The 22540-nt window shown below is 38.1% G+C and overlaps 1 protein-coding gene across 2 annotated transcripts; it reads left to right on the top strand.

Annotated features, from left to right (window-relative positions):
• Positions 1-2480: 2480 nt before the first annotated feature.
• Positions 2481-22327, top strand: RRP4 (ribosomal RNA processing 4). 2 transcript variants are annotated; one of them, XM_077384508.1, is made up of 7 exons: positions 2492-2717; positions 3894-3995; positions 5700-5745; positions 9206-9295; positions 10516-10581; positions 13823-13891; positions 21601-22327. In XM_077384508.1, the coding sequence occupies exons 1-7, from the start codon at positions 2563-2565 to the stop codon at positions 22039-22041; spliced, it is 969 nt and encodes a 322-aa protein (XP_077240623.1). In that variant the 5' UTR covers positions 2492-2562; the 3' UTR covers positions 22042-22327. The 2 variants fall into 2 exon arrangements, with proteins under 2 accessions (XP_077240625.1, XP_077240623.1); XM_077384510.1 differs by lacking the exon at positions 13823-13891 and having other exon boundaries at positions 2481-2717.
• The last annotated feature ends 213 nt before the right edge of the window (positions 22328-22540 follow it).

The raw sequence follows: 22540 nt of genomic DNA, 5'->3' as shown, positions 1-22540 counted from the left end.
GTAACCACCCACCATTTATAGCTAGAGGTGAAAAATAAGCAAGGAATGTGTACTAAATGTTACACTTGGTTATTTGCATCCTTGCCCCTACTTCTTTTCCAAGCCACCCAGCCTCCAAGCAAGAATCACAAAAGTAATGTACCTTCTATTCCTCCCCATAAAACTCTCCCTTCTCCCATCACACAACAAGCCTAGAACAAGCTTTCATTTCTTTCTTTCTTTCCCCTTCTACTAAACAGTAGAAATGGAGAGAGGGGAGAACAAACCTCAGCCAATCGACATTATTCGTCGGGTCATTAGGCTTGTTATCAACTGCCTCGCCTTTTTAATTCTAAAACGCCACCTTGTGGCGGCACCTAAAGGCCGAGGTGTCGATGAAGGAGTCACTGAGCTCTTAGTAACTCAAGGAAAGGTTGAGGTTGAGATAGGGAATGGGCCAGACCCCAAGTTAGAACAAGTTAAGGAGAATGGTTTGGAGGAGGATGAGAAGCCTTTAAGAAAAGAGAATGTCCCAATTCATGAGAACCAGCCTCCAATAGTGCAAGTTGAAGATGAGAAAAAGATGGAGGTGGCCCGTCAAGATGTGCAGATCCAACATGAAAATGTGTTGGAGAATGAGGTTGTTGTGATCCAACCTGTAGGTGGAAATCAAGTAGAAATAATGTCTCGGGAAAGAGGCAAGGATCCGAGTCACAAGGATATAGATGAAGAATCAGCAATATTTATCGAACGTAAGAAGAAAGAGATGGCATCAATCAACATTCAATAAAGGTGGTCCTCTTGAAGAACTAATTTGAATTTATGCATGTTAGATTCTTAATGTAAGGATCCATATATTGTGGGCCAGATTTCAGCTTTCCTAATGAGAAGGAAGGAAAATTTAGGGTTGATGATATTGTCTTCATGCATGTGTATGTTAGTATGTGCCTTTGTCTATGAGATTGTATTAGAAACACTCAAATCTTGTATGTTCCTAAAATAGATGATATTTAACAAGATCACGTAATGTCAATTGAGCAATCTTAACTATCCAATTAAGAGGGAGAGAGATATGTGTTAGAGTCTTAACTCTCAAGCACTAAAGAACTATACAGGGCTTAAGAGTTCTAGAAATATCTTCGTCTTTTTTTAATAATGTTCTAGAAATATCTTTTGAAACTAGTTTTTTCCCTTAAACTCGGTTTCTTTTGATGCAAAATGGGCTATAAACAGATTTTATGCCCATGAATCCATTGCTACTTGTATGGCAATCGGGTCCATGAATATTGTTGGACATCACAAGTCCGGTCCATTACGCCATATTATTCTACGTCAGACACTCCAGAATTTCTGATTTTCCCACTATGTTTGGATGCAAAAGGCATTCCGCAAATGATTTGTTGCATATAAGGTGACGCGGGTGGAAGTGTGTGGAAGGGCAAAGAAGATCGTCTTCAACCCGGTAGAAGAAGATTACCGTCTTCTTTAATAAAAACTCTTGAATCTACAAGAGGAAAACCAGTAGAAATAAGTTTTTTCCATGAAAAGATCTCCCCTCTCTGTACATAGGGTTTCAAAGTTATAGAAATCAAACAACCATCCTAACCTAACTCAATCTCTATCTCTATCTCCAAGGATAAGGATAAATTCCATCCTTAATCTAACTCTATCTCATCCTACCTAATTATAGAGACCCAAAAAGTAAGCTAACAAAAAAATATTAAAATATTAACAGAACCGTCCTACATCATAAGTCCAGCCACCTCGGCCACCTCACGAATGAAGACAAAAGCTGCTGAAAAGTGAACCTGTGTGGCTGGTCTGACATGCAATAGACCATATGCAAAATGCCTTTTATGATGGACGCTACCGAATCCCTTATATATGACATAGTATAAAATGGAAGACAAATGCAAATCCATTTGATACGTTAACAACTCATATTAATTAATTGAGAGAGAGGCTCAAATGATGTGGTATCTCTGGACATTCTTTCACTTGGAGGGCTGTAGAGCCACCTAAAGCTTGATAATGCTGCTCCATTTGGATGCTCGAATTTTTTTGGTTCTTGGGACTTTTGTGGAATTTCCGCGGGAAACCCACATTTGGTTGCTAGTTATATAGTGGGCAAAAAAGATTCCCACAAACCAGAATAATCCCGCACGAAACCCGAAGCTGGAAAAAAAATCCGAGGAACCAAAATAATCCCGCACGAAATTCGAGGAGCCAAAATAACCAACAGAAGAACTTTTTTCTTCCCGTTCAAGCAACCAAACAAAGCGGGGATTTTTATTTTACCGGGATTTTTTTTCCCACCATAGTCCGGTCAACCAAACATGGGATTTTTATTTTATCGGGATACTTCCGGGGAGTTTTTTCCCCCACCAATCTCCCAGGAAGTTTTTTGTTCCACAAAAGCCCCGAGAACCAAAATAATTCTGGCATCAGTCCTTAGAAATAACTAGGGTATCCAATCAAGGGAAAGGTTATCTTTGTAATTTCATCGATATATGAATGTTCTAAATTTGTTTCGGTATTTCGATTCAGTAGCAGAAGAGGGAAAGAGGTTTTGCACTATTCGCCATGAGAGATTTCCGATTTCCCTTAAATCAAACCCAAAAGGTTCGATTACAAGCAGCTCTCCAAGAGTTGCAGGATTTGTCTCCCAAAATCAATTCCTCTGCAACTGTTACGGTTGCAGATACCATTCGTGTCAACCAGGAAGATGGTGTCCTCAAGTAAGAATAAAACCCTAAAAACCCTACTTCTTCCTTCTACCTCCCTCAATATCTGTTTCTTATTTGATTTCCTTTTTCCCTTCATTTTTGTTTTTAATCGTGTTTAGTTTGGCTAGTTTTAATGTGGGGTTAGAATGTTTCCCTCTCTCTTTTGTTTTCTTCTTATCATTCTAGGGTTTTGTTGGTGCTCTAGGTTTTCGTTGTTTGTTTATGTTTAGAAGGTTGATCTTCAAGTACGTTTTCAAAACCTAGATTGTACATTTTTCAGGCTTGTAAAATCGAGGTTTTAGCTTATAAAGTCCAAGTTTTAGCTTGTAAAATTCAGGATTTTACAATCCTGGATTATAAAATCCATGTATCCAAACGGCCCCTTTATGTTTCTCTCGGATTTCCGTCTTTGGATTTTTTTTTTCTATTTCTAGATAATCATCCCTCTCTCTCTCTCTCTCTCTCTCTCCCCCTCTCGTTTTTGTCTTATTATTCTTGTTTTTGTTGTTTGTTCATGTTTAGAAGTTTGATCTTCTAGTGGCTTTTCAAGCATTTTCTGTTTCTCTCATATTTCCTTCTCTGAAAAATTTGATTTATGTTTTTGGTTTTTTGTTTACTCTATTTTTTAATCACTAAGAAGGTTGATCTCTACGTTGGTTATCAATCAATTCGAGTTTTTAATTTATTACTTCTATTTTTTTATTATTTAATTTCTAGTGCTGTCTGTGAATTTATGTTATCGTTAGTCAATTTGAGTTTTTACTATATTACTACTATTTTCTTTTTATTTAATTTCTAGTGCTGCCTGAGATTTACATTGTGTCTTTATCTTGTTCTAATCATATTCAATACCTTTATTTTTGAATGGGTGTTCAATCTCATCTGATTTATCCTCAACATTCCATCGCTCGTTGTTTCTCTATCAATTTGTTTGTTTTCTATCTTTAGTCGGTTAGAGATGGGTTTCTTTCATGTTATTCCTTTCCAGTTGGTATTAATGTTTCTCGTCTTTCCATCCCTAGTAAGTTTTTACAATTTTTTTTCTCATTTTTGTTACTTCCTGTATTGATTTAAGTCATTTTAATTTCATTATGCAGCTCTTTGCTAGTTTAATCTTTCACTACACTTTCTTCCGTGTTTGTCATTCATCTCATAATTTTTACGGAGTATTTTCTTGGTTGGGTTAAGGGGGCATGGAACCTCTGAGCTTAACGGTAAAGTGGTAGCGACTTTATGCGGCGTGGTCGAGCGCGTAAACAAACTGGTTTATGTCCGTGCTTTAAGAGCCAGGTATTTTCTGTAGCTATGCGCTTCAAGTTACATACTAAAGTTTATTCTATTTTGAATTGTGTAGAAGCTTTTCTTTTTTAGTGCTAGTTAGTGATGACTGGAGAACTCATCTTTTGCTCCTTTTGAAAATTGTAACACATTTCTGTTTTCTAAAAAACCATTGAGGAACCCCCAAAGAAAAACAAAAAAAAAAGTATCATGGGATTCTCGTAATTTTAATATAAGAAAAAAGAAACAGCTTGACAGTTTCTTAATGATTTCCTGTCAATCTGGTTCAAGGGTTGGTTTAAGGGTTCAGGGCCTGGTTCTGGCACTCAGCTTGTTTGCAGCCAGGCTTCTGGGAATGCATCTGCTCTAGGGAAGGCGGCCAACATAGACCAGGCTATGGTAGATGGGGTTCCAGCCACCATTTGGCTCGAATTCAATCGAAAATCCATTGTGGAAGCCGTTGGGAGCTTTCTTTCCCAACCAGAAAACCTTGGCATGTCTAATAAATTTGTAGAGATCTTGTCACCCATCAGATAGTACCAATGATATGCGTAAATGCAAATTTTGCATTACATGGTTGTACATCTTTAAATTATTTCAGAAGTATCTAAAAATAACCTTTGAATTTCAATCCATCTTCTGAAAATTGACAGGGGTTGTGAAATACTGTGAGGCCTAGTTCAAATCGTATCTATGAACCAGAAAAGTGAATACCATTAAAAAAATGAACCAAAAAAGTGAATCATATTGTAAGATGTTCTTTTTAGAAGATTAACAAAAACGAAAATTTGGAAAAACAAGTTATGCCTAGATGTCGAGGTCAACAATATTGTAACCCTGTTCATCAATTCTCTTATAGCATTCTATACCTTTAGAGTAATGAACTACACAGGGTATCCTAACCATTCAAAGATCGGAAATCATGAAACTGTGAAATTCACCGGATAAAGAAAGAACAAGCAGAAATTTTGTGGTATTCCATTTTGAATGACTCCACATTCATGAATATTTTTGTTGAATAGTATTCGAGTCATGAATCCTTTTTATTGGGGTTCAACTCAATTAGTAAGATTTCATCATTACTTTTCCAACATTGCTAACAATCATTCTTTATGTAAGCTGGGGTTTAGCATAATCCCTACCAGATTTGTCTATAATAAAATGATAGAGGGTTAAACTTTACCATCGTGATCATTGATAGAAAAAAAAACATTCAGAAAAGAGACTAGACTATAGCTCCTCAACATCCGAGTGGTTTGGATGGCAGAGAAATGTAGTAATTGGGATGCATAATGAGATTTGAGGGTTCCACTAAGACAGTGGACTGCTTGAAAGTGGACTTTCGGGTCAAGACAATCCATCCAAGATAGATGGATGCCACCTGCTGAGGTTTGCTTGAGACTAAACTTTGATCGTTATCTGTTTCAAAAAAAATAAAATGATTCCACTATGGCAAGCTTCAATGGTCTTAAGGAAACTTCTTTATTAACTTCTTGATGATCTAGCTAGCCTCAATTTTTTCCATTATAGTAACTTACAATGGATTGCCTCATATTAAGGTTGTAGTTAAGGTTTTTTGGTAGTCTATGTAGTTGTCTAATTCTTTGATGAGGATTCTATTTGCAACTTTGAGCATGAGTTCTAATTAATGTATATTAAATTGGCACATTGAATCTATTTTCATGATTGTCGAGTGACCAATGCTTATCTTTGCAGGTATAAACCCGAGATTGGAGATATTATTGTTGGCCGTGTCATTGAGGTAGGGACATCCATTCTACAATTTCTTGTCCACTAGATGCTAATCTCCTTAAGCCCCCCTCCAAGTGTCTTGTTGAAACAGTACTTTAAGCCAATGAATAGCGAAATAGCAGCAAATATGTTGTAATGCATCTTCGCAATGAAGATAGGAGAACTTAAAACAAAGTTGTGAGAATTCCTGCTTCTGGAGACACTGACTGAACAACCAACTTCAATCACTTTATATACATCAACAAGTTTTCTTTTTTAAATAATGAATCTGGTTTGGGTTTCTTCCAAATCTTATCCCACTTTGAACTTATTCAGTTACAATTCCCTAAGGAACAGGCTATTAAACTCACCATTTGCCAATTGGCAGAGCCAGTTGTAAGCGACAACATCACATTTGTCACCAAAATCTGTGCATGTTTTAGCACGAATGGATTGATTGCTCTCGGCAATACCAATAACCTTGCGGAAATTTGACACGGGGAAAGCTAGAGAGCTTCTTAACGCTAATTGGTGGCCATTTGTTGATTGCCCCATGCTGGCTCCACCTTCAATTCACATTACCTGAACCAATGACCGAACCCTTCGTCCTACATAAATCTTCAACAACTCTTCATTGACAAAAGCCACAGGGCTTGAAGTATCCATGACGTGTAAAGGGTGATTTCGACGCTAAAATGTGTCCTCGGGAAGCAAATGCTTCATTCTCTAAACATTTCTTCTCAGCAATATTTACCTGATCGACACGTCAAATTCATGTTATTAATGCGACTACCTGTGCTCAACTTAGGACCTTTGAATTGGAGACTAAATAGGCTGCTTAATTTGTTAACTGGATTCATTCTTTATGAAATGGAGACTTTTGAACTACGTATAGAGATTGTGCATTCCTTGCTGAAGAGACTAGTTATCTTTGTAAAAGCTTTTTTTATTTGTCTCATTTGATTGTGTTTCATTTTTTAATTTTCAATATCTAAGTGCCGCAGTTGGATCTGGAAGCCTTATTCAAAAATCTTGAAGTTTGAATAGATCTGGAAATTCTTCCTTTTTTATTTCTTTTTGTAGAAAATGATAAATCTTGATATACGCCATGAACGAGGGGACGCACGAACTTGGTCAATCGCGAAATCACATGATGATCCTTACATTCAACAAGAAATGTTAAGAGGTGGAAGACATGGAAAAAGATTAGCACTCTAATCTTCAATTTTCATTATGCTAAGAGAAATTTGAGGGATAAGAAAACAGCCAAGCCCTATTTCAAATTTCTCTCCAAGGAGAATCTCTTCAAAAATTTTAATTCCAAAACTTCAATTCCAAAAACTTGTTACAAATGAGAGGGAAATGCCTTTATTAGACAGCCCCTAATACAACATAAATGGTCTAAAATACCCCTAGTGAAACACAAAAGACCATTAAGGACAATTACAACAAATAAAATGACTAAACAAGGCACCACATGAACAAGCAAAGACACCTAGACTAACGGTCATGTAGGAAATGATGTGTATCAACTATCAAGGTGATGCTCCTGCATCACTTAGCTAGCGGTTTGTTGGCGTGGATAGGGAGGTCTTATCCATGGTTACCTTGCTTCCCCTTTTATGGTACCCTGAGGCGCATTTGTTTTTCCTATTTGATCTTTTGTTGACATAGAAGTTTATTTTTCTTAGGTCTTATCCTTGGGCACATTGCTTCTCTCCTTTTATGGTACCCTGAGGCGCATTTCTTTTTCCTATTTGATCTTTTGTTGACATAGAAGTTTATTTTTCTTAATGTGAACTCATCTTGTCCAGTTGTTGTTTGTTTGCTTGTTTTTTCTGATAAATTCCCTGTTATCTTTCAATAAAACAAATAAAAAAAATGGATCAATATTTCTTTCCTCTTGAATCGTAATGCACTGTTGAACACTTGTTGGTATGCTTCTACTAAAGACCTCCCAAGAAGTCATTATTTGCACCCAACTCTCTGTAAAAGAAAAAAAATTCTTTTCAAAAATATAAAGATAGGTGTGCATAACCTGGAAAATACCAACTTATGGGTGTACCAGAGGCCTCTACCATCAAACAAATGAGAGGGGCCTAAGAGCCGGGTAACAAATTGTAGGGTGCTAGGAAGCGCTGGTTCCTAGAAGTCTCTAGAAAAAATTATTGGTTACTCTCTATCTATTTAATATTCTAGAAATGTGTTCCAGAGGCCTCTACCATTAAACAAATGAGAGGGGGCCTAAGAGCCCGGTAACAAATTGTAGGGTGCTAGGAAGCGAAGGTTCCTAGAAGTGTCTAGACAAAATTATTGGTTACTCTCTATCTATTTAATATTCTAGAAATGTGTTTCACTTTTTTTATTGGATTGGTAGTCCTAGACACTTCTACAATTTTTTTGGCTCCATTCCAATTATTGCTAAGAGTGTTTCTCTATTGATTCTTTTATAAAAATTTACATGACTAGATTCCAAAATGTTGGGTCATTTAAATAGGATGAATTGGAATCGGTTTGTAAGTATAGGTGATAGGATGAATCAGCTTGTAAGAATAGGTGAACTGATGGATTCATGTTACTGAGTCAACACTAAGAGATGGGGCACTTTTGAATGGGACTAGGGTGAGGTTCTGAGGTGGGAATAGATTGTTGAGTATGGTAGCATCTTCGTTAGGAATTCCTAGCTATTGAGGTCTTAAATGTAGTAACTAAATTTTTTGGGGGAGTAATATTCCCACGTCCAAAATCCACTAACCGTACGGCATTACTTGTTTTGTGGGATCAACTGGAATAATTTTAGTCCTCCCAAATGAGTCTTAGCTTCGGCCTTGTTATCTTGCTTATGAAGCTTCATTTGTTTCATCTCCATGAGGGGTTTCTCCTTCTGAGCTTGTACTTTGTTATTATTGTCTTCAGCATGGAAAATTAATCACATCCATGGTTTCAAATTTCAGTTTCGGAATGCGTTTCGGTCCTCACCGGCCGAAATTTCGAAATTTCAGCCAAAATGCAACGAAATCAAATAAACCAATATTTTATCTCGTACAAAATTTCGGGAAAATGAAATTTCGGTCAAAATAATGTACGGTTTCGGGTATTACCGATTTCGATTTTGGTATTGACCGAAATCCGAAATTTTGGTCAAAATTTAAAACCATGATCACATCTATAGGTAGTGTTTAACAAGCAATCTTGGACAATGTTAATGAAGGAATTTCATGTCATTATATTTGTTGAAGTGCCTATTGGCAGTACAGATTTATAGGATTTTTTTTCTTGGAAAGGGTATTTGAATTTGTTCAATAGATGTAAAAAATTATATCTCACTATGGATTAGATTTTGATTTCCTCAATCATTTTATGATTGACTTTTGTTTTGTCATTTAGGTATCTAAGGTGTAAACTGATATTGTTACCTTTATAGGAAGAGATTGTGTTATTCTTAATTTTTAGTTTCTATGCATCACTCCACATCATAACTTTTGCATCAGATTGCTCCAAAACGCTGGAGATTAGAGATAAATTTCAGCCAAGATGCAGTATTGATGCTTTCTTCAATGAACCTGCCAGGTGGTATCCAGGTATAAATATCATTTTTTTAATGGCTCCAAGTACAAATATCGTTATTTCATGTATTTTTTTTGGAACAGTGAAATTCTCGTTTTTTTTTTTGAATGGTAGTGAAATTCTCTTCTTGTTATCATACGATGTGGTTTTGTTTGCCTTTTGTTTGGGGTGGACAATAAAACTGCTTTCTTGAGTATGTTTGGGAAACTCTATGTTTGCTTAAGAAAATAGCAAGTTTGTAAATCTACGAGTTCACATTGGAGTTGGACCAGTCTTATCAAAGCTGCATAACCAACACTGACTTGGTCATTTGCCCCAAACCTGGCTGTGCCGTTTCAGAAATTGGGGGCCTCCATATACCTTTCAAAAGGGTTTCAATTGTAGGGAAAAAGAGAAAAGGTGCAAACATATACGTCATTGTTGTAACAAAGCATGTAACAAAGCATGCAATACAATTATACAAATCATTTCCCCCCGAACTTAGTAGTGTTATTAATTTTAAAATTATGTTCTATGAAAACATTCACCAAAGTGCACTACCTTCCCTTCCTAACCATTTTCTTCTCTTCTACTTCTGACAAGGTGTTGAAAGAATTATAAGTATTAACCTGAAATCAGGCTCCATTGTGATCTCAAGTTCTCATCTGCTTGGGTTAAAATTGAAGCGTTATCACTTAATGGTGGCAGTTTTGTGATTTGTCATGTTGTGAATTTCTTTATTGTTTAACCTTATATTATTCATTATCTTTGCAATAATGTAAGAGAAAAAGGAAAACTGCCTAGAAAGAAATCATTGAGGCAGAGGTTGCCCACATAATATGAAACAAAGGACCAAGGAGGACAATCAAACCATGAATTTACACTAAAGCAAGGATTGCCCAATACAGTAGTAATGCCTAAGGCCAGGTTCGATCCCAGCTTACCTACCAAAAAAAAGAAGTAATGCCTAAGCCTAAGAACCCGGTCTCTAGTTATGCCATCTATTTGGTTTTGTGGAAATGCTATTGAAAGAAACATCCAAATAACCTTCAAATCTGCAATGCCTTTAATCTCATCAACTATGCAAGCCACTGTGGAAGTAATGGAAAAAGTTAATGCAATCTTGTATTTATTCTGTTTTGTTATTCGATGGGCTTGATAGGTGTCAACATCTCTCTACATTAATCTGCAATTTTTTTAAAAAACTTTTAGCTGATTTATCATTTTTTTTTTCATTTGGTTCTTTAATTGCTAGAGGCGACGGACAGCTGGTGATGAACTCAACATGCGCAGTATCTTTGAAGAAAATGATGTTATTTGTGTAAGTCCATTAGTCCTTTCCTTTCTATCTGAAATTATTTTATGCCCCAAGGAAATGCAAAGGACTGTCTCTATTTCACTTTGAAGTTTTGGTTCAGTGGCAGCTCTAGATATGTCTGCTGTATAAAATGCAATGAAAATGTTTAAAATGGTGCAACATCTACTACTATAGAACCGTTGAAGATTTCCTGCTGATTTGGTTTGTCCATAGATCAGGGATGGCTGGCTCAATTTTGAGTAGCACCTTGTTTTTAAAGAAGAGATGAGAGGAAGAAAAAAGGATAGAGGAAGGGATGAATTTCTTGGGAGTTGAATTCCAAACCCATGATCATGACCCACATACATACATTGATACATACGTACATACATACATCGATGGATTTGTTAGGCAATTTCATGGAAAGCCATATGCGGATGACTTTTTCATGAGAGAACAGTCACACATACTTTTCATCTGATTTTGTCTTAATTATTTAATTCATCTGAGGTGGCTGTCCTCTCATGCCAAAGTTAGCTGCGAAATGGCTTTCCGCAAAATTCCATATCAAGCCCCCCCCCCACCCCCACCACCACCACACACACACGCACGCACACAACTCAACTAAGCCTTTGTCCCAAACTAGTTGGGGTCGGCTAATGAAACCTTTAGAAAATTTTCATGAAGAAGGTGAAAGGATCTACCCGTCTCAAATTGACTAAGCCTATCTTGACACTAGTTGGGTTCGTCTACATGGATCATTTTCTTCCATTCTATCCTATCCAGGTCATGTTCTCTATTATGTTCCTAACCCTCAAGTCTTTCCTCACTGTTTCTTCCCAAGTTGTTTTCGGTCTGCCCCTACCTCTTTTTACTCTATCAACTTGGCACGAGTCACTTCTTCTCACTGGAGCACCAAAAGGCCTACGTTGGATATGCCCAAACTATCTTAAGCGGTGCTCTCTCATCTTCTCCTCAATTGGTGCCGCCCCCACCATTTTACGGATTTTGCGGCTGGCTGTTGCATGTGAGAGCAGCGACACAGGCTCACTTTTCAGCAGATTTTTGTCTCAGATTTTGTCTTGTATTCATGTGGCTGCTCTCACATGGAACAGCCAGCCGTGAAATGCCTTTCTGTGATGATCCCTAGCAAATCCCTATATATGACAAAATCTGAGACATATATAGGAATTTGCTAGGGATCACCACAGAAAGGCATTTCATTTCACGGCTGGCTGTTGCATGTGAGAGCAGCCACATGAATTACATGTACAAGACAAAATCTGCTGAAAAGTGAGCCTGTGTCTCTGCTCTCACATGCAACAGCCAGCCGCGAAATGTCTTTCTGCGATGGTCCCTAGCAAATCCCACATACGCACACACACCCGCGCGCACACACACACACATCGGCAACTTTTTAATAACATTGGAAAAAATTGTGATTTTATCTCTTAGCAATTTAAGAAACTGAATTTCGAGACCCAAAGGTGTAGCTGTGTGGGTGCTGACTGCATAGTCCCTTTGGTTCTCCCTTTCCTCCTCTGTCTTGGTCGACCTAAATGTAAATAAAATGGTTCAGCTTAAATCATGTTTTGGTGAAAACCTTTCTCCCTTCGTCGCTCTCCTTCTCAGTCTCCCTCCCTTCTCGCTTGAAACCATTGCTTTCCACTGTCAATTACAGTTTAGTGTGTTGCATGTCATGCCTCATACACATTTTAGACTTGACACTTGCTACCGTGTGTTTTACTGTACAGCAGACCATGCATATCATACAATGGCTTGAGCAATGGCAAGTATGGCTATGCTGTATTTATTTGTGACACATATACACTGGGTCGTTAATCACGGGCCCAATGTTCTTTGATCACAATATTGCACTAGATATTCCCCAGTTTCAACGAGAGGGTGGACATTATATTAAATCCCAGCTCCAATGTCCTTTGATTGGTTGCACCATTAAAAAATGTTCCTTAATTAGTTTACACACATATATATGTATATTCCTATTTATATATAAATATTTAAATAATTTCCTTAAATTTCTCTTCAACTTTTCTCGGATTGTGGGACCCATGATCTTTGGTCGCTCCATGGGTTTTCAAGTGTAGGATCATTTGGAATCTTCTTTTCGCAGCTTCTATTTGACTAACCTAGAAAGAAAGGAACAGGATAATTTTGAATGTGTTCTAGGAGTTTTTCCTCCTTTCAGAGACAAATCTTTGTGGTTATTATTTATTGGGCATCTAGTCCCTTTGTTCAAAAGCTATCCCGCCTCCTATTGGAGCCTCCCTCCCCTGGGTTCTTGAAGCTTAATTTTGACAATTCTAGTATCGGTAATATGGGTCTGTCTTGCCATTTTCAAAAAAAAGAAAAAGAGAATATGGGCTGTGTTGCATTTGCGATCTCCTTATATTTGAGGAAGTGAGACTCTTTGGGCATATTCAGGCTGGATTGGTATATGTGATAATAATAAAGTGGAGGTTCTCATGCTTCTCATCGTATTCATCACGAGCAGCTTGATTATATTATTGTCGAGGGAGATTGCCTTAACGCTATTGGGTGGCTGAATGATAAGAAGAGTTTTCCTCGGAGGTTCTCTAATTTTTTTGGGGATTTTTTATTTGCTAGAGAGAGTTGAGATTGTTGCTATACATGTTTGGAGGTCCGCTAAGACAGAAGCATATTGTTTGGCTGGGGAAGGTTTAGATAGAGACCAGATTACATTCTTTGATTCCTTCCGTTCGTGAGGTCGAGATGGGTTTTTTTTTTGTTTGTTTCTGACCTTGTGTCTTCGCTCCTCGTTTGTTGTCTCTTTTCTTTTTTTTCTTGGATGACCTTCTCTGTCTCCTCTTGATCCTTTGGGCCTTTATAATGGATTCTTATTATTCCAAAGAAAAAAAAAACAAGGGACTCATAGAAACACAGACAGATATATCAAGCCATAAGAACCAGCATTAGAAGTAATAGTTGGTGGAGAAGATTGTGTTGGTGATGAAAAAAAAGAATATGCTCTCTATGAGATGAGAAATAATCAAAATTAAATGCACGACTACTAGAAGGGCACCAACTTGCCACAATTAAATATACACGTCACCAACAATGTATCCCAATGCATACATGTGTACGTGTGTTTGTGTGTGATTTGATTTCAATGCAGATATTCAACGAATCGCTTAGCTCTTTCCCTCTATTTTTTCTCTCTTGCTAGCTATGTCTTTTTTTTACTAATCAGAGTGATTGCAATTTCCACCATTCTTCTTTTCAGGCTGAAGTTCGTGGTTTCCAGCATGATGGAAGTTTACACCTTCAAGCAAGAAGTCAGAAGTACGGAAAGGTCTCTCTCTCTTTCTCTCTCTCGTTATATATATATATATATATATATATATATATATATGAGGAAAGTGTTGGTGAGCTTAAGCTCACCAAACTTATGGTGAGCTTAAGTGCCCCAATCACATGGGTCCCACATTTTCTGTGGTGATCCAAACCATTCATTTGCAAGGCCCTATCATAGATAGGGTGTGTACCAAAAATCAGCTCCATAGGATCATCCTAACCCCTCCATTTGTGGAGGACAAAAATGGGCAGATTTGTGGACAAATAATGTCTGTCCATTTTGACCTCCACAAATGGATGGGTTAGGATGATCCTATGGAGCTGATTTTTGGTACAAACCCCATCTATGTAAGGGCCTTTCAAATGAATGCTTTGGATCATCCTAACAAAGTAGGCTCCAATGTGATTGGGCGCTTAAGCTCACCATAAGTGTTGGTGAGCTTAAGCGCCCCAATCACATGGGTCCCACATTTTCTGTGGTGATATATAGAGGAATAAGATTGTGCGCTCGACCGCACCAAGCTTAGGTGTGGTTGAGGGCCCAAAACTCATGTGGGCCCACATTGTTAGGATGGTCCAAAGCATTCATTTGCAAGACCCCATCATAGATAGGGTGTGTACAAAAAATCAGCTCCCTAGGATCATCCTAACCCATCCAAAAGTGGAGGGCAAAATGGACAGACACCGTTTGCCACAAATCTGCCCATTTTTGCCCTCCACTCTTGGAGGGGTTAGGATGATCCAATGGAGCTGATTTTTTGTACACACCCTATCTATGATGGGGCCTTGCAAATGAATGGTTTTGATCACCACAAAAAGTGTGGGACCCATGTGTTTAGGACCTCGACCGCACCTAAGCTTAGCGCACACTCCTTTTCCTCATATATATATATATAGAGGAAAGTGTTTCTAGTCCGGCCGACTAGAGATCATTCTCTAGTCCGCCACCCAAAAACACATGGGTCCCACATATTTTGGTGATGCAAAGCATTCACCAAAATAGCTTCATAGGATCATCCAAACCCTATGATTTGTGGAGCTTAAAATGGACGGCTATAAACCGCCACAAATCTGTCAATTTTTTAACTCCACAAATCAAAGGGTTAAGAAGATCCTATGAAGCTGAATTTTTGTGGACATCCTATCTATGATGAGGCCTATCAAATGAATGCTTTAGATCACCACAAAATATGTGGGACCCATGTGTTTTTGGGTGGCGGACTAGAGAATGATCTCTAGTCGGCCGGACTAGAAACACTTTCCTCATATATACACACACACACACACACACACACACACACACTAGTAAAAAAAACCCGTGCGATGCACGGGCCAACAAAGAACTGTACGGACCACATCATAGGTTGATCCAAACCGTCCCTGTGATTGAACACAACATCAATAGGTTGTGCCCGTAAAATCATTTATGTTGGCTGATCCTAGCCCTCCAATCTATAGAGGTTTCCTTAATTAAAAAGCATAAAGGTGGGGAGTAGGATTGTAATTATGTGGCTTTAATGGTTGCCTTTGTTAAAAAGCATAAAGGAGGGGGTAGGATTGAAAATATGTGAGTTGAATGAGTGCCTTTGTTAAAAAATGTCAAAAAAAGTGATGTGTAATTCTCATAGGATTTTAGGAGAAATTTGAATAATTCTCTCCTTTTCTCTTCTGCTATATAGTATAGTGTGTGTGTATATATGAGAAAACGCTTTCTACACATGTGTGTAGAGAGTTCTCTACACATTAGTAACCTCTGTGGCGCCTTTTAACTGCAGCCCTTAGATTAAATTGATCTCAGCCATACGTTTAAAAACATGAGGGCATCGAGCAAAGCCCAAAACGAAAGAAAAAAACTCAATAATTTCGTCTCCTTGTCTCTTTCTCTGAAACCCTAGCCTCAGCTCCTCACTGCTTTTGGTGAAACCCAAAAATCTCGTCTCCTCGCCCTCGTTTCGCCCTCATCTCCTCGCCTCTCCTTCTCGGGTTTCTCAACTAGATGCCTACTAATGTGCCAAGAGCAAAAGCGATAGCGTGTATTTGGAAAAACATTCCTAATCGTGTTTCTCATCGCCCCATCCATATCAGTTATTATACACCCTGGAGCTTTATCAAACATGCATTTTAACCACTGTTGAAACAACCAAGTGAATGTCTCCTCCGTCTCATCTGCTAGGAGGGCACAACCAAAAAGTGTAGACTATCTGTGGTGGTTTACGCCGGTAAATGGTGCAAACGGCATCCTATACCTATTCGTCTTATAAGTGATGTCAAAAACAATTACGTCGCTAAAGATTAGGTATGCCTCTCTGGCTCTCAAATCCGCCCAAAACATCGATCTCAGGTTTCCATCAACATCTATCTCTATGGCAAACACAAAATTCGGATCTTCCGCTCGTTTCTGTTGGAACTGATTAACCACTGTGGCAGCTTCTCGTCTCATGTTGTTAGCCCTATGTGCTCTCAAATGAGACGACACCTGATCTGGTGTGAGAGCACTAGATGAACCATCATTTGAAGCGTTAATTGCCCTTGCAATGCCAGAAGGACCAAACCCATCACTGTGCATCTTATCCATCAAGTTTTTACATGAGGCTTTCTTATGTAATGTATTATGTGAATGGTGCAACCGTGTCTTCAATGGAGATGTAAGATCATGACAATGTCCCTCCACAAAAATTCTAACTTCCCACTTATCCTCTTTTGTCAAATTGATCTCCATCTTTGCCTCGCAACCCTCTCTTGTTTCACAACGCCGCTTTACATCCATCCCAATCTGTCTCTTATCATTAGGATTTCTCAATCCCTCTTTATCACATACATAACTCTTCCTTATAGGTTCACCTGTTTTGATCGACCTATTGGTCCTGCCTTTTCGAATTCCAAAACCTGTAGTCAACGCATACGAGTTATAGAATGCATAGGCATCTTCACAATTATCAAAAAGCTGGCCTTCAAAAGGTTTGCTAGCTAAAACACTCCCCGCATCATCCTTATTAGGCGTTTCTGAGGTATCAGTACCGCCCTCGTCATTATCAACCCAACCTGCGGTTCCTCTTCATCACCCATCTCTAATCTATTTCCCTCATCAACACATAACCTAACGGCTTGCGACAATGTATCATCAGCCATAATTAATCTATTTTCATCAACCTCCACAATAGACAGCCCCAACGGATCCATATACTCTAAAGGAGGATAAAAAAACCTGAAGATGCAAGTGATCAATCATACAAACCCAAAAAACATCAGATCGAGATAAACATGTAACTTCAAAATTTAGAAAATTGCAAATTGATGAGATAAGTAAGTAAATAGAAACCCTAAAGATGAATCTCACACCAAAAACCACCATCATAAGAAACCAAAAACCAAGAAGTGTATATAGTAGGTACTTATAGAAAGCATTGGTTCATCTACAACTCCTATTACCACAGAGTATCTTAGATTGGGTTAAAAGTTTTAGACAGAGATATAGGGTGTCCATAATACACCTCAAAATAAACCAATCATCAGTATAATACAGTTGTGAAACCCTAACCAAATCCCCCTAAAATACAGAAAAACACATTAAAAAACCAACATCACAACCCAAAAATCATTTGTAAACAATATTAGTGGAGAACAATATTGATTGAAAAAAATCAGTTGAGAACTATATCAATATCAGTTCAGAACAAAATCCATCAACTCATATTGTTCTCAACTGAAAATAAAATCCATCAACTCATATCATTTGTGAACAATATCAGTTTAGACAAAGTAAAGCGATTCTTCGCTTAAAAAACCCCATAGACCCACAACTCCAAACAGTAGATGCAAAAATCTTTGCTGGTTTCATTGCCCGTAAGGAAGTGATTCACTTTGCTTAAAACCCCATACCCTATACCCCTATAACAGAGCTTCTATTATGTCTATTCGACACAAATTTTTTGTCAGGCATTTTTACAAGTAGATGAAGCCATGACAGATTTTTTTTTCTCACACAACCATAAAATCTACACACAGATGGTTTTATGCTACTGGAAACCATGATTTTTTATTTTTTATGATAAATTAGTTTGTCAAGTGGAGAGAAAGGGTTAGGGCAGATGGGAGGAGAGATTTGGGAGGGCACGAATGGGTAGAGGGTGAGAAGTGGCTAAAAAACAAGGAAAAAAAATACATATTTTGAATGGAGTTTTTCTTGCCTTGTTTTTCAGCCTTTTCCAACAAAAAACAGTAATGATGCTAACAAACCCTAACCATTTTTAGGTGTTATAAAAACCAGTTTTTATGTTCTACGGATCTGAAACCCAGGAAGATGAAGAATCCAGTTTTTATGTGTATAAAAACTAGCTTTGATACAAAATGAAGCTAAAAAGGCGTACAACAAAAAGGAAAAAAAGGAAAGAGGTGGAGAAACCTTTACCTGGGGAAGGAGGTGGAAACCCGAGAAGGAGAGGCGAGGAGACGAGGGCGAAATGAGGGCGAGGAGACGAGATTTTTGGGTTTCACCAAAAGCAGTGAGGAGCTGAGGCTTGGGTTTTAGAGAAAGAGACGAGGAGACGAAATTTTTGGGTTTTTTTCTTTCGTTTTGGGCTTTGCTCGATGCCCTCATGTTTTTTAAACGTATGGCTGAGATCGGTTTAATCTAAGGGCTGCTGTTAAAAGGCGCCACAGAGGTTACTAATGTGTAGAGAACTCTCTACACACATGAAGCTAGTGTGTAGAGAACGGTTCCTACACATATGTGTAGAGAGTTCTCTACACACTAGCTTAAAATACAGTGGGGGCCCACATTGTTTGGGTGATCCAAGCCATCCATTTTAAAGGCCCTCACATAGATAGGGTGTCTACAAAAAATCAGATCCATAAGATCATCCCAACCCTACGATTTGTGGAGGTAAAATGGATGTCTTTAAACCTTCACAAATTAGTCCATTTTTTGCCTCCACAGTTCGAATGGTTAGGATGATCCTATGGATCTGATTTTTTGTGGACACCCTATCTATGTGAGGGCCTTAAAATGAATGGTTTGGATCACCCAAATAATGTGGCCCCCACTGTATTTTAAGCTAGTGTGTAGATAACTTATCTACACATGTGTGTAGGAACCGTTTTCTCTCTCTCTCTCTCTCTCTCTCTATATATATATATATATATATATATATATATATATATATATATAGAGGAAAAGGATTGTACGCTCGACCGTACCTAAAGTTAGGTACGGTAGAGTGCCAAATCACATGGGTCCCCCATTTTTGGTGGGCATCTAAACCATTCATTTGCAAGGCCCCATCATAGATAGGGTGCATACCAAAAATCAGCACCATTGAATCATCCTAACCCCTCCAAAACTGGAGGCCAAAATGGGCAGATTTGTGGACAAACACTGTCTGTCCATTTTGGCCTCCACAAATGGATGGGTTAGGATGATCCTATGGAGCTGATTTTTGGTATGCACCCTATCTATGATGGGGCCTTGCAAATGAATGGTTTAGATGCCCACCAAAAATGTGGGACCCATGTGATTTGGCACTCTACCGTACCTAACTTTAGGTACGGTCGAGCGTACAATCATATACCTCATATATATATACCTCATATATATATATATATATGAGGAAAGTGTTTCTACTCAGCCGAGTAGAAAAGCTTATCTACTCCTCCCTTTAAAAAGTACAGTGGGCCCACACATTGTGGATGATCCAAAGCATTCATTTGATAGGTCTTAACATAGATAGGGTGTCCACAAAAAATCAGCACCAAAGGGTCATCCTAGCCCTTCGTTTTGTTGGGCCTTGTAGAAACAGAATGGACGCATCTTACACAGTACGTTTATATGCGTCCATTCTGTTTCTACAAGGCCCAACAAAACGAAGGGCTAGGATGACCCTTTGGTGCTGATTTTTTGTGGACACCCTATCTATGTTAAGACCTATCAAATGAATGCTTTGGATCATCCACAATGTGTGGGCCCACTGTACTTTTTAAAGGGAGGAGTAGATAAGCTTTTCTACTCGGCCGAGTAGAAACACTTTCCTCTATATATATATATATATATATATATATATATATTTCAATGTGACAATCCTGATGTCTCTTCAATGAAAAAAAACTTCTTCCTAGATATAGGAATGACATACATACCTTTGTTCTGTTGGACCTTATATGGTTTAAACTACCGAATTACCTAGTGTTGCCAAAAGGGAAATCTGAAAACTTGTAGCAAGGTGTTCTAGAAATCAGCAGATGAACATGACGCCGAACAACTCTGTTGATTAGGATAATGAGATATGCCAATGAAATGTTACGGGAAAAAGTAAAAGCCTACGATAATCATCTGAAAATGCATTGGAAATATTTGATAAAGACTGGTAATACTGGAAATGTAATTAGTTTCATTTGGTAAAAGAATTTAAAGCATCAGGAATTTCGGTTTGGCAAGTCAATGGACAGTTTCAAGTGCTAAAAGAAATTGGAAATAGACAGTTTCTGCCTTGGAGAAGAAGGGATGAGTGTAGAATAAGAATGTCACACAGAATTTTTTTCAACAGTGGGGATCAAAACACCAGATAAACTTGTTTCTAAAATGGTTTTCCTGAACTATGCCTTCTGTTCCCTAAACAAGAACTCCCGCAACTACAAGTCAGATATTTCTTTAAGAGAATGACAAGTTGCAACTTTCTAGATTACTGCTTATAGGTATTCATATATGATCAAATGTTAATGTTGCCACAAAGTCACCGAAATATTTTTATCTAGAATACATACAAAACTTGATGAAAATAGAAAAGGGATAGAAAGTCAATGTATGGCTACCTGAGTTGATCAAATGGCTGTTAAGGGGGGAAAGCTATTAGGCCACGTTTGGATACCCACAAGATTTAGATTTGGATTTCTCACATTTGCAGTTGAGATTTGGAACTGGATCAGATCCTTAGATTTCCAAATCAGCTACAACAATGAAAAAAATCCGATTTTCAAATCTGCTCTGCAAGACATTAATTGGAAATCAATATTTGCGGCAATTACCTTCACCCTCGCTGCTTCTCGACCTTGCTGCAGCAGCAGCCAAACGTCCCTCCCTCCCTCCCTCCCTCTCTCTCTCTCTCTCTCTCTCTCTCTCTCAACATGAGCATGAGGATGATTGATGTATTTTATATCTAAAACTCAAATCCAAATACATAAACAGGAGGTATCCAAACGTGGCCTTAAAGATACACAACCTCCATTTGGGGCTTTGGATTTTTTTCAGTGTTGAAGTTAGGGAACTGGTGGTTTTGCAAGTTGGAAGCTCATGCAAGAAGAGGAAATGAGAAGGTTACCATGTCAAGTACACTCAATAAGAGCCACCACGTAACTGACTGAATGACTTTGAGTGACCAAGGACTTAATCCTACGTCACACCATGTTTAAAACCATGGTATGGATTGGTATGCAAGTAAACGAGTGTTTGCACTTGCGTGTATTGGGGTCTTCTATAAAAAAAACACAAGGCAATGGGGTCCTTTATTAATTGAACACATTTATTCATTGGATTTGGCTCCAACATTATCATTGTAGATCTGTAATTGTAGCCATTGCTTTGTGGGAACTGCACTTCGCTGAATGTAAGAATTTTTTTGCTTGAACAATGCATGAAGCTCCCTTATTTTTAAAAGAACAATGCATGAAAGCTCCTTTTTGTTTTATTCCATAATTTCTCCTTTACCTTTTGTGCAGCTTGAGAAGGGTCAGTTGCTCACAGTCCCTCCATATTTAGTGAAGCGGCGTAAACAACATTTCCACCACCTCGAACAGTACGGCGTCGACCTTATAATCGGATGTAACGGGTTCATATGGGTTGGTGAACACAGTGAGCCTATGGAAAATGACATGCTAGAAGATCAAGAGAGTAACAAATCCAACAAAAAAGTGACGATCCTCGAAGAACAAGAACAGACACATACTCCAGTAGAGACAAGGCAAAACATTTGTCGGATTGCAAATGCAGTTCGTATTCTGTCCGCATTGGGCTTCAATCTCTCCATAGAAAAGGTCATCGACACAGCTGAAACTTCATCAAATATTGATATAAAAGATATGCTCGGAGCAGAATTTTGCGTTCAGGTCGCAGAGCGAGAAGTTCAACGGCGCAGCACATTGACAACAAAGAAAGGCTGATTTCGGGTTGGACAGATATTGTTCAGTTTGTGATTTTGGCTTGCCAATGCGATTTTCTGGCTTTGTTTTTTTTCCTCACTTTTTTATCATAGTCTAAAGGTTAAATCCATGGAAGCAAATACAAAGAAAAGCTAGGAATTTGCTTCATGTGGAATGAAGAAGATATGCACTTTCTGTTACACTCTGAACTCCTGATGGATGAAACTGAGAGAAAATGCTCTAATGTATTATTCTCTTTTGTAGGTGCAATTAAAACTTAAACTTAGAATAGAGAGATTTTTATATATTTCCACCTGAGCTTAATTACAGTATTGCAATTAGGTATATTCATGATTTCCCCATCTCACTGTAGATAATATAAAAGAATTACACTTAAAAAACATGATGTAAATTTTTTTTAAAAACCCACTTATTCAGGCACATTAGAGACCCACCAAATAAATTTTAGCAGGATGCAACCTCATTGTAGTATAGTGAGGCTGTGTGGGCCACCTTTGAA

The sequence above is a fragment of the Tasmannia lanceolata genome, unplaced genomic scaffold, assembly GCF_043159265.1.
Source record: "Tasmannia lanceolata isolate RefF3 unplaced genomic scaffold, GAP_Taslan_0.1 ptg000007l, whole genome shotgun sequence".
NCBI lineage: Eukaryota > Viridiplantae > Streptophyta > Magnoliopsida > Canellales > Winteraceae > Tasmannia > Tasmannia lanceolata.
This window is presented reverse-complemented; position numbering and strand designations above follow the sequence as displayed.

Excerpts from the sequence above, each read along its gene's own strand:
- RRP4 (XM_077384508.1), top strand. The coding sequence starts at position 2,563 with ATGAGAGATTTCCGATTTCCCTTAAATCAAACCCAAAAGGTTCGATTA. Across the intron at positions 9,296-10,515 it reads ACCTGCCAGGTGGTATCCAG|AGGCGACGGACAGCTGGTGA; the intron begins GTATAAATATCA and ends TTTAATTGCTAG. Across the intron at positions 10,582-13,822 it reads AAGAAAATGATGTTATTTGT|GCTGAAGTTCGTGGTTTCCA; the intron begins GTAAGTCCATTA and ends TCTTCTTTTCAG.